The 13,562-nt window shown below is 45.2% G+C and overlaps 1 protein-coding gene across 2 annotated transcripts in view; it reads left to right on the forward strand.

Moving 5' to 3' along the window:
- The window catches only part of dnajc10 (DnaJ (Hsp40) homolog, subfamily C, member 10), a 180,212-nt gene that overhangs the window by 142,347 nt on the left and 24,303 nt on the right, over positions 1–13,562 (forward strand). For both annotated transcript variants that reach the window (XM_056289401.1, XM_056289402.1), the window contains exon 21: positions 6,702–6,755. In XM_056289401.1, the coding sequence (XP_056145376.1) occupies positions 6,702–6,755 (54 nt within the window). The remainder of the gene's footprint in view (positions 1–6,701; positions 6,756–13,562) is intronic.

Genomic DNA, 13,562 nt, shown 5'->3' on the forward strand with positions numbered 1-13,562 from the left:
GCATATATGTACCTCCAGAAACACTCTAATCTGCATGTAACTGTATGAAACTCCCACTGAATTAACCTGCATAGTACGTATGTGCTGCATTTAAGTGCAGCACATACTATGGTTAATGTAGGTATATATAAACTCCACACATTGAATGGATACACACATTGAAGGGAGTCAGAATCAAATTCTTCTATTGCCATATGCATTACATGCACTAGGAATTTAGCTTGGCATTGTTGGTACAGAGTTAACTAAAATCAAATTAAAAAATAAAATAAGTATGCGAAAAAAACATATATATACAAAATAAAAACAGCAAAAAGTAAGTTTGTCAGGGGCCTGTTGGTTAGTTTGGGGGGCTGTTTATTAGTCCAACTGCAACAAGGAATAAACTGTTTTTGTGGTGTGATGTTTGGTCCTGATGGACCTCAGCCTCTTACCATAAAGCAGAGTCTAAAAAGGTGGTGTTCAGGGTGGGAGGGGTCTACAACAATCTTCCCTGCCCACCTAAGCTGGTATGAGTTACCATGAGACCGTTTTATCAATGTATGGACATAACCTTTCTTAATGACATGTCATATATATTAACTGTAACATTCCTGCTACCCTTGACCCAATACAGGTTGTCTACTGCTCCAATAGATCTATAGATGGCGCTATCTCACTTGCTCTCCAGACTGCTTTAGTACACCTTGAAAAGAAAAATACCGAATGTTGTTTATTGATTACAGCTCTGCTTTTATTACAATTGTACCATCCAAACTGGCGTTGAAACTCAGAGGTCTTGGTCTGGGCAACTCTGTCTGTAATTGGCTAATTGATTTCCTGACAGACAGACTCCAGAATGTGAGAATAGGTTAAACACACTCATCCACATTAGGTCTTAGGACCGGCGTGCCTCAGGGCTGCTGTCTCAGTCCCTTGTCGTAGTCTGTTTACACAAGACTGTTGCCAAATATGACAACAGCAGCATTAAATTTGCAGATGACACCACAGTGATTGGTGATGAGAGGGCCTATAGGGGGGAAGTGGAAGATTAACCACATGGTGCCATGACAACAACTGCTATCTAAATGTCCATAAGACAATAGAAATCATTGTTGACTTTAGAAAGATCAGAGGAAATCACATTCCTTTTTCCATCAATGGGTCATCTGTTGAAATTGTGGACAGGTTTAGATTTCTGGGTTTACACATGACAGACACCCTCACATGGTCTCTCATGACATTACACATGGTTTACACATGACAGACACCCTCACATGGTCTCTCAACACCAACTGCATCCTGAAGAAGCACAGCAGAGACTGTATTTTCTGAGGCATCTCAAGAGTTTTGGTCGACCAAAACTCATGAACTTGTGTGTCAATACCATGTAGTGTGTTGATGGTTTGGCAACCTGACTGCTCAGGACTGCAGACTGCTGCAGAGGACTGTAAAGACAGCAGCAAAAATCATCGACATGGAACTACCACCACTTAATAATATTTACACTACTCGCTGCAGAAGTAAAGCCAAAATATCATGAAGGACACCAGCCACCCTGCTCATGTCCTGTTCTCACTGCTTCCATCTAAAAAAACCCCCAGAGCATCACACCACACACCACCCAGCTCACTAACACTTTCTTTCCAGCTAAAAAACACTACCAGAGCATCACACCACCCACCACCCGTCTCAGTAATAGTTTCTTTCCATCTAAAAAACACTACCAGAGCATCACACCACCCACCACCCGTCTCAGTAATAGTTTCTTTCCATCTAAAAACACCCCCAGAGCATCACACCACCCACCACCCAGCTCACTAACACTTTCCTTCCAGCTAAAAAACACTACCAGAGCATCACACCACCCACCACCCATCTCAGTAACAGTTTCTTTCCATCTAAAAAACACTACCAGGGCATCACACCACCCACCACCTGCCTCAGTAGTAGTTTCTTTCCATCTAAAAAACACTACCAGGGCATCACACCACCCACCACCTGCCTCAGTAGTAGTTTCTTTCCATCTAAAAAACACTACCAGAGCATCACACCACCCACCACCTGTCTCAGTAGTAGTTTCTTTCCATCTAAAAATCACTACCAGAGCATCACACCACCCACTACCCTTCTCAGTAATAGTTTCTTTCCATCTAAAAATCACTACCAGAGCATCACACCACCCACTACCCTTCTCAGTAATAGTTTCTTTCCATCTAAAAAACACTACCAGAGCATCACACCACCCACCACCCGTCTCAGTAATAGTTTCTTTCCATCTAAAAAACACTACCAGAGCATCACACCACCCACCACCCTTCTCAGTAATAGTTTCTTTCCATCTAAAAATCACTACCAGAGCATCACACCACCCACTACCCTTCTCAGTAATAGTTTCTTTCCATCTAAAAATCACTACCAGAGCATCACACCACCCACTACCCTTCTCAGTAATAGTTTCTTTCCATCTAAAAAACACTACCAGAGCATCACACCACCCACCACCCGTCTCAGTAATAGTTTCTTTCCATCTAAAAAACACTACCAGAGCATCACACCACCCACCACCCTTCTCAGTAATAGTTTCTTTCCATCTAAAAAACACTACCAGAGCATCACACCACCCACCACCCTTCTCAGTAATAGTTTCTTTCCATCTAAAAAACACTACCAGAGCATCACACCACCCACCACCCTTCTCAGTAATAGTTTCTTTCCATCTAAAAAACACTACCAGAGCATCACTCCACCCACCACCCGTCTCAGTAATAGTTTCTTTCCATCTAAAAAACACTACCAGAGCATCACACCACACACCACCCGTCTCAGTAATAGTTTCTTTCCATCTAAAAAACACTACCAGAGCATCACACCACACACCACCCGTCTCAGTAATAGTTTCTTTCTACAGGCAGCCCGGCTGCTGAACAGCTGATGCACCCATATGCACCTTACATTGTTGTGTTACCATGTACTGTATATTGTCTATAAGATGTATGAATTCACTGTGTACATAGTCTGGTTTTTTGTGGGGTTTTTTTGTTTTTGTTTTTTTGTTTTTTTTGGGGGGGGGGTGTCCCCGTGTCTCTTGTGTTAAGGCAGAGAGAGCCAGAACACAAGAATTCTGTTGTATTCTAAGTGTGACAATAAAGTTGAACTTGTACTTGAATCTTTGTTGACAAATGCCATGGTGAGAAGCTGAGCTGCTAGTCCCAGTGTGTAGGCAAAACAACGGGCAGCAGCACATGAGCTCAGCTAAGAAAACTACAAAACAACGGACAGCTGCACATGAGCTCAGCGAAGAAAATTATTCTGAGCCACAATAAAACGTGTAAGAAAAACCTTAACCATTCCCAAACTAACACAACATCATTTGCATGTGTCCGGTGCTTGATTCTGCTCTCAGACCGCTGTATACAGTGGCTTCTGGTTTCATATGGCCGCTTCACCACAGCCATAGCACTGCTGCCATGTGTCATTATTGCTGCAGTGAGTGAGACAAGCTGGGGCAAAGGCAGTGGAGATCATTTGCAGTTTGATTCAAACCACCACTGCTTGTTGTGTTTACCAAAACCAGCAAGAGGCATAAGTGAGCAGTTAAGAATAGGATTGTGATGTGACACGTGCACTATACTCTGGGACCAGTGACCACGGAAGTATCTTTGCCACATTTTTTTGTGGTACCAGTCATCATGGTGTGTTATTGTTGTGTTATTTCCAATCCGTTATTATTCAGACATTAGGATGGACCTCCCATGTTAGGGTGAGGAGATGACTTTCCCTGACAAGACTGTCTCTGAGTGCTGTGCCTTCACGTGTCCTGGTGGGGTTATAAAACTAACTTGTTACAGTCAACATTTGAAAGGACCAACATTTGAAGCCCTATGTTTCTATTTTTGTGGTTTATCTTTATGACACTTCCAGCAAGAAGTGTTTCTATTTCAGGTAGGACTTCGATCATGGTCAGCATTTTGTATAAATTAGCTTGTAATGTCTCTTATCTAATTTAGTTTTGTAAACAATATAGTGCAACACATAATGGTCAGTGCACAATGAATCAGATGCTGAATTAATTTGGAAATTAAAACAAATAAATCAGATGTGATGTTTGCTTTCAGAATGTTGATGGAGAAGTATAGATAAGGTCAGAAGGAGTTACATTGTGTCTCTGTGGATTTAGAGAAAGCATATGACAGGGTGCTGAGAGAGGAGGTGTGGTATTGTATGAGGAAGTCGGGAGTGGCAGAGAAGTATGTAGGAGTGGTGCAGGATATGTATGAGGGAAGTGTGACAATGGTGAGGTGTGCGGTTGGAATGACAGATGGATTCAAGGTGGAGGTGAGATTACATCAAGGATCGGCTCTGAGCCCTTTCTTGTTTGCAATGGTGATGGACAGGTTGACGGACGAGATCAGGCAGGAATCTCCGTGGACTATGATGTTTGCGGATAACATTGTGATCTGTAGTAGGGGGCAGGTTGAAGAGAGCCTGGAGAGATGGAGGTATGCACTTGAGAGAAGAGGAATGAAAGTCTGTAGGAGAAAGATGGAATACATGTGCGTGAACAAGAGGGAAGACAGTGTAATGGTGAGGATGCAAGGAGTAGAGGTGACGAAGGCGTATGAGATTAAATACTTGGGGTCAACTGTTCAAAGTAGTGGGGAGTGCAGGAGAGAGGTGAAGAAGAGAGTGCAGGCAGGGTGGAGTGGGTGGAGAAGAGTATCAGGAGTGATTTGTGACAGAAAGGTACCAGCAAGAGTTAAAGGGAAGGTTTACAAGGTGGTTGTGAGACCAGCTATGTTGTATGGTTTGGAGACAGTGACACTGATGAAAAGACAGGAGGTGGAGCTGGAGGTGGCAGAGTTGAAGAAGATTTTCATTGGGAGTGATGAAGAAGAACAGGATTAGGAACGAGTATATTAGAGGGACAGCTCAGGTTGGACAGTTTGGAGACAAAGCAAGAGAGGCAAGACTGAGATGATTTGGACATGTGTGGAGGAGAGATGCTGGGTATATTGGGAGAAGGATGCTGAATATGGAGCTGCCAGGGAAGAGGAGAAGAGGAAGGCCAAAGAGGAGGGTTATGGAGGTGGCGAGGGAGGACATGCAGGTGGCTGGTGTGACAGGAAGATGCAGAAGACAGGAAGAAATGGAAACGGATGATCCGCTGTGGCGACCCCTAACGGGAGCAGCCGATAGTAGTAGTAGTAATAGATATTTTCAGGCATATCAAGATATCCGTCGGGGTTGGTAAAATATTTATCTTCATTACTATAATAATAGACATTTTTGTCAACTCAAATCAACAATGATGAAGTCAGTCAGTGTGAATCAAAGTAAACTTGCTGACAGGCGACACGATATGCTTTCCTGTAAAAACCACGAACGCTATCTTTTCGTTCCGTGCATTCACTTAGAAAACATCTAATGGTGGCATAATACATGAACATATGCAAACAGGCTACTTGTACACAGGTTATGCAACAAAAAAGTAGCTGCAAGATACCTCGCGGTGTGAGAGGAGACTCAGGCATTGGAAATGTGCAAAAATATTGCTTTTGTTTCAGAATTGTTACCAAATTTTCATTACACGTTTTGTTATGGTTTAAAATGTTTTTCTTAGCTGACCTCTTTGCTGCTGTTCATTTTTGCTCATTCGCTGGAACTAGTAGCCAGATCTGTTACCATGGGAGTCGCTGACTAAGGGAATTTCTTCGAGTCCTGAACACTGTCTCATGGTAACTCATAGCACCTAATGTCAGTAAATGCAAACTATCCCTTTAAACTATCAGTATACAGCCCAGTATCACACCAAAGCCTGTAATACACCCGTCGGTAGCAACGTGTCAGTGTCACGGTTTGCCTCGCTCGGACATGAAAAGTACACATGTGTAGGAAGGTGCAGTGCCAGCAGGCAGCGATGATTAACTCAATGCCAACAACTCCCCACAGAGGAAAAGAAGCATACAGCATTTTCCAAAATCCCTCCCCTAACCTAACCCTAACCCCAACCCTAACCCTAACCCCAACCCCAACCCAACTCTGTCCCAACCCCGACCCAACTCTAACACTAACCCCAACCCAACTCTAACCCTAACCCAACCCTAACCTCAACCCAACTCTAACCCAACCCCAACACTAACCCAACCCCAACACTAACCCTAACCCAACTCTAACCCTAAGCCAACCCAACCCCAACTCTAACCCTAAGGCAACCCAACCCCAACCCTAACCCTAAACCAACCCAACTCTAACCCTAACCCAACTCTAATCCTAACCCAATCCTAATCCTAACCCAACCCTAACCCTAACCTGCTTTCACCTCTTAACCATCGCCCCCTGCTGGCACTGCACCTTCATACACGTGTGTACTTTTCAAGCCTGAGCGAGGCAAACCGTGACACTGACACGTTGGCCCGGCGGGTGTATTACACGCTTTGGTGTGATACCAGGTTGCAGTATAAATCATCTGGATTACCTGGATTATCAGCATGCATAAAGACATATCAGCATAAATATGCAAAATAAAAGTTAACATTATTATTTTTAAATAAAATCAAATAAAGCTTTACGTTCATTTGATCAGACTGTGTTTCAACATCAAGATAAAGAAGAACGCTTGTATTTAACTTTTCTGTATATGGTCTGTCTGCTTGTCTTTCTGCCCATCCGTCCCTGTTTGTCTGCCCCTATCTGCCTTTCTTCCTGCCATCTCTGTCTAGGAGCTATAATGGTTGGCATAGAGACGCCCAGTCACTGAGGGTGTGGGCATTAAGGTAAGAGACACACAAGCTGTCAGTTGTATGGTTATAGTCTGGTGGACACACAAGCTGTCAGGTATATGGTTATAGTCTGCTAGACACACAACTTGTCAGGTGTATGGTTATAGTCTGCTAGACACACAAGCTGTCAGGTGCATGGTTATAGTCTGCTAGACACACAACTTGTCAGGTGTATGGTTATAGTCTGCTAGACACACAAGCTGGCAGGTGTGTGGTTATAGTCTGCTAGACACACAAGCTGGCAGGTGTGGTTATAGTCTGCTAGACACACAAGCTGGTAGGTGTGTGGTTATAGTCTGCTGGCAGGAGTATGGTTATAGTCTGCTAGACACACAACTTGTCAGGTGTATGATTATAGTCTGTTGGCAGGTGTATGGTTATAGTCTGCTGGCAGGTGTGTGGTTATAGTCTGCTAGACACACAACTTGTCTGGTGTGTGGTTATAGTCTGCTGGCAGGTGTGGGGTTATAGTCTGCTGGCAGGTGTATGATTATAGTCTGCTAGACACACAAGCTGGCAGGTGTGTGGTTATAGTCTGCTGGCAGGTGTGTGGTTATAGTCTGCTAGACACACAACTTGTCAGGTGTATGGTTATAGTCTGCTAGACACACAAGCTGGCAGGTGTGTGGTTATAGTTTGCCAGACCAAGGCTCTGTCCTGTTACTACCCCTTTAGCCCTAGCCCTTGTTTCAGAGTGCACTCAGTAGGGTAGTGGCTCTTCAGAATGAAGCTACACGGAGTAGGGGCAACTATTAAACTATGAAACAGGACGCTGCTCGTTTACATCACCAGTAGCCGAGTAACCAGTGAAATATCCAAAGAACATGTGATTACCAGCGTTATCCGCTTATAGCTGGATACCACTGGTAACTACTTCCTGTTGACATGACATGTCTGATGTACCATCTTTCAACTCATTAATGTTCTCCTTTACATGGAAGCATCCATCCATCCATCCATTATCCAAACCGCTTATCCTGCTCTCAAGGTGGTGGGGATGCTGGAGCTATCCCAGCAGGCGACCAGGCCATCACAGGGCAAATTTAATACTTTAGTGAATTCAGGGGGCAGCTGGGAACCACTGCAGCCAAGACTCGAACCCAGGTCTCCCGCAACAAGGGTGACTGCGTTAAGCAGTCGACTAAAGGGAGCAATTCTGATTTATTTAACTTGATAGGTTTATTGGGTAAATATATTTACATTTGCAAATGGAAAGGGATCAAACCTAATTTTACTAGTTTTTTCAAATGACTATCAGCTTTTTGAAGTCCATGAAAAATGTTAAGAGCGTGAAGAAGAAAAAAAGAATGTATATAGATCAACATCTGTTATTTTAATTAATTTTCATGATGCTTTGGTTCTTTTTTTTTTCTTCAATGGCATGTCTTTAGTGTCTTGTTTTATTTCTTTTTGCGACATACCGTTAACCCTGTTTTTATGTGTACAATGTTCGCCATAGCATCATTTGTTTGCTCTGATCACTCGTGATTCATCTTACCCCAACCTACAGGCAGAAACTAAAATCTGCAAAGCCTGTGGTTAAAACTGAGGAAATGGACCAATGAGTCAAAACTGGAGCTCCAGGCCTGCCTGGACTGTACTGATTGGAGTGTTTTGAGGCTGCATCTACAGACCTGGGTGAATTTACTGAGACTGTGACATCTTACATCAGCTTTTGGGAAGACATGTGTGTGCCCACCAAAACTTTCTGTACCTTCAACAAGAACAAGCCCTGGTTCACAGCAAAACTTAGGCAGCTCTGTCAGGCCAAAGAGGAAGCCTACAGGAGTGGAGATAGGATCCAGTATAACAAAGCCAGAAACACACCCCCAAAGGAGATCAGAGTGGCAAAATCTCTGACCTGCTTTTCAGCTCTGAAAAGCTGAGAAACAGGTTTTGTGCCAATGACCCAGCATCAGTCTGGAGAGGGTTGAAAGACATTACCCGCTACAGGAGACCATCCCCCCACACTGCAGAGAACCACCAACTGGCTGACAATCTAAATGGATTTTACTGCAGGTTTGATAGACAAACTTTCACACCCCTCACACTCTCTGGCCACAACACACAACCAGCTGCATCCCCTGCCAGCCCCTCTCCCCTCCCCACCAACCCCCACCCGAACTCAGGATCGGTATTGAGGACATGCGCCAGCTTTTCCAAAGACAGAAGACCAGGAAGGCAACGGGACCACATGGTATGTCACCCTCCTGTCTGAAAGTCTGTGCTGACCAGCTGGCCCTCATTTTCACACTGATCTTCAACAGATCACTGGAGCTGTGTGAAGTCTCCTCCTGCTTCAAGAGCTCCACTATCATCCCGGTCCCCAAGAAACCCCGTGTCACAGTATTTAATGACTACAGGCCCATTGCCGTCAAGTCTGTGGTCATTAAATTCTTCAAGAGACTGGTGTTGGCCCCCCTGAAGGAAATCACCATCCCCCTGCTCGACCCCCTGAAGTTTGCCTACCAAGCAAAGAGTTCAGTGGAGGAGGCAGTTATCATGGAATTGCACTACATCTTTCAACACCTCAATGCCCCAGGGACACACATGGAAGGGTCCTGTCACAACCCTTCTCTCTTGACACCTGCTCACTCCTCCTCCTCCTTCTTCACTCTGGCACACCTGTCCATGGTTTCAATCAACACACCTGCTGGCAATCACCCTCACCTTTAAGAAGCCTCCACTGTGGACCAGTCTTTGCTGAAACGTGGCCATTCATGGTTTGTTGCCTAAAGGATATTGCACGTCCAGTCCCAGTCCTAGCCTGCATTCTCTGATGTCCATAGTTTTTGCATTTTTGCCTGCCTGTCTGACTTTTTGCTCTCTGCTCTTCATGGACTTCAGCCTGCCAGTCTCCCTGCCACTGAGCCAACTCCTATTCTACTCCTGGGATCTGCCACTTCAATAAAGACTTGATTTTTTCCTTACCTGGTTGTCCCGTCTGCTCTTGGGTTTTTCCAGATACATGACAGGTCCTGTTTTTTTACTTCAGCTCAGCCTTTAACACCATCGTCCCAGATATCCTCCACTCCAAACTCACCAAGCTCACTGTACCAGTCCCCATCTGCCAGCGGATTAAAAACTTCTGACAGACAGGAGGCAGCTGGTGAGGCTTGGGAAAATCACATCTAGCACCCGGACAATCAGCACTGGCACCCCCCAATGATGTGTGCTCTCTCCTCTACTCTCCTCCTTCCCCACAAATGACTGCACCTCAGGTATCCCGTCTGTTAAACTGGTATCTCCGGTACGGACAATATTGCTGAGTTATGGCGACAACATTATAGTAAGTCAAGTCAAGTCAAGTCAATTTTATTTGTATAGCCCAATATCACAAATTACACATTTGCCTCAGCGGGCTTAACAGCAACACAACATCCTGTCCGTAGGCCCTCTCATCGGATAAGGAACAACTCCCTAAAAAAAACCTTTAACAGGGAGAAAAAATAGGAAGAAACCTCAGGGAGAGCAACAGAGGAGGGATCTCTCTCCCAAGACGGACAACGTGCAATGGATGTTGTGTTTACACAATTTACACAATACAACATTGAAAGAGGATAAACAGAATTATAATTGACTTATAAACATTATTAATAATATGATGCGCAGGATGCCAAGCAGTGTCCAGACGCCATCAGAACAGTCCAGGACCCAAGCCATGCGACCAGCATCATCATGTACAAAACAAATTATATGGATTTATAAGAGAGGCGGCATGGTGGTGCAGTGATTAGCACGGTCGCCTAACAGCAAGAAGGTCCTGGGTTCAAGCCCCAGGGTAGTCCAACTTTGGTGGTCATCCCGGGTCATCCTCTGTGTGTCTGTGAATGTTCTCATTCATCCAGGTTCTCATCCATCGCCTCTCATCCAAGAGGCTTCCTCTTGGATGAGAAGCGAAACGTGTTCAAGGATATATACCAAGTCCAGTTGCACTTGATTCAACTCCTTTGGATAACCATGACCTAGATGAATGAGAACATTCACAGACATGTTGCGGAACAATTTGGGTTTGACACCCTTAAAAAGGTGAGGGAATATGAAAGGATGGCTCGGAAGATTGCAGACTACAGAAACCACTTGCGATTCAATCTGAGAGGCAGACAACACAGGCTCATACCCACTAGCCTGCGCCTGTGTACCACAATGAAAGGACATAGAGCAGACAGAATCATAGAGAAGGCACAGAATCAACTCCTGAGTGAAAGAGTGAGACAGGTACATTTCACTATTGAAGGGCTGAAGGAAAAATCTGATCAACTACTCCAGCAAATAACATCCCACTTGCCTGGTGCAGTCTTGGAGAGGATTACTGATTTCACCAAGAAAGCCCAACTATCTCAACACCACAAAACCAAAGAAAGGTACACAAGGAAGTTTCAAAACTTACAGCGACGAACCAGCAACACTAGCCAAGCAGATATACTTACCTGGAGACAAAAGACAGAACATCCCACACAAAACGGAACGCAGAACAGATGGATCAAAAATCTGTCGGACAAGGTACTTTCACAATCAGAGAAGGAGGTCTTAGCCAAAGGACTGAACTTCGCCATGCCACCCAAACAACTACCTATAGTTGACCTCATCACATCCACAGAGTGAGCCATAAGGAAAAACAAGCTAACGGAAACCGAGGCGGAACAGCTTAGGTTAAAGGTATCAGCAGTTCTGTCCAATGCGGAACTCCCTCCTTCCAACCTAACCATGGAGGAAAGGAAAGCCGTGACAGCCCTGAGCAAGGACGAAAACATCACTATCCTTCCAGCAGATGAGGGGAGATGCACGGTTATCCTCAACACAACAGACTACCATGCCAAGATCACGTCATTACTCAGCGACACCGACACCTATGAACCTCTGAGACGTGATCCAACTAGTGGTTACAAGAGGAGAATAATAGAGTACCTACAGAAACTACAGAAAAGAGGAACCATTGATCGGATACAATACCACCGTCTCTACCCACAAGACAACATTCCATGCATATATGGACTCCCTAAGATCTATAAAGATGGAACCCCCCTCAGGCCCATCGTCAGTAGCATAAACTTGGTCATGTACAACATTGCCAAACATATAGCCAACATCTTGACCCCTTTAGTGGACGAAACACCTCACCATATCCAAAACTCCATTGACTTCATGGACAAGGTCCAAGGCGTAAAACTGGAACCGGATGAAACCATGGTATCCTACGACGTGACCTTGATATTCACCTGCATCCCAACCATGGAGGCTTTGGAAACTGTGAGGCAACGTTTGCTACGGGACGACACTCTCCACAATAGGACCAACCTCAGCCCAGACCAGATTTGCCAACTACTGGACCTTTGCCTGAACACTACATATTTCCAATTCAGGGGCCAGTTTTACCAACAGAAACACGGCTGTGCTATGGGCTCACCAGTATCGCCCATTGTGGCCAACTTATATATGGAAGAGGTAGAACACAGGGCCCTGAACTCCTTCAGAGGAACACCTCCGAGCCACTGGTTCAGGTATGTGGACGACACATGGGTCAAAATCCAAACACAAGAGGTGCAAGCGTTTACCACACACATCAACTCAGTGGACAAGAACATTAAGTTCACAAGGGAAGACGTAAAGAACAACAGTTTGCCCTTCTTGGACTGTGACATCCACATTGGGGAAGACAAGAGCCTCCACATTGGGGTTTACAGGAAACCTATACACACAGACCAATATCTACTTTTCGACTCACACCATCCGCTGGAACACAAACTGAGTGTCATCAGAACTCTGCAACACAGAGCTGACAATGTGCCCAGCAGCACTCAGGCCCAACGAGAAGAACACAAACACCTGAGGGGAGCTTTAAAAACCTGCGGCTACCCCAGTTGGACCTTTGTGAAGACTGCAACACGTTCCAGAAAGACCAACCGGGTGAGCGATGAGGAGAAAAGGAACAGAAGGAAGAGCACAGTCATCCCGTATGTTTCTGGGGTCTCCGAGAAACTCAGGAGAATTTTCAACAAACACCGCATCCCGGTATACTTCAAACCCAGCAACACACTCCCACAAAGACTGGTTCATCCCAAAGACCGTGTACCACACACCCGGAAAAGCAATCTGGCGTATGCCGTACAATGCAATGAGGATTGCACTGACCTATACATAGGAGAAACCAAACAACCACGACACAAACGGATGGCCCAACACAGAAGGTCAAACTCCTCAGGACAAGACTCAGCAGTCTATCTACACCTAAAGGAGAAGACACACTCCTTCGAGGACAGCAACGTACACAATTTGGACAGAGAAGATAGATGGTTTGAAAAAGGGGTGAAGGAAGCCATCTACGCGAAACTGGAAAAACCATCCCTCAACAGAGGAGGAGGTCTGCGACACCACCTATCTCCCACTTACAATGCCGTCCTTTCATCTCTGCCCAGGAGACTCAAGAAGCCTAGCCTCCAAGAACAACAGTCGCTCACTAACGGCTCCAATGACTCTCGTGACCACTGAACAATGAAGTCGAAAGTAACACCCCCAACGACCGTCGCTGCTAAACAAATGCAAATCAATAGCTCCGATGGCGATGGGCCCGGCTTGAAATCGGAGCACAGGAGAGCCACGCATATCAATAGCTCCAATAACAACGGGTGCGGCCATAACATCGGTACACAAAGAGCCACGCATATCTAAGGCTCTGTTAGCGACGGGCATTGGTAAACATCTGATCACAAAGAGCCACGCATATCAATAGCTCTGACAACAGCCCCTAGAGGATAAATACTGAGTCTCATCACCAGCCAGTCAGACTAGCTCGGTCTAGTC

This window comes from Lampris incognitus, chromosome 11 (assembly GCF_029633865.1).
Source record: "Lampris incognitus isolate fLamInc1 chromosome 11, fLamInc1.hap2, whole genome shotgun sequence".
Lineage (NCBI taxonomy): Eukaryota > Metazoa > Chordata > Actinopteri > Lampriformes > Lampridae > Lampris > Lampris incognitus.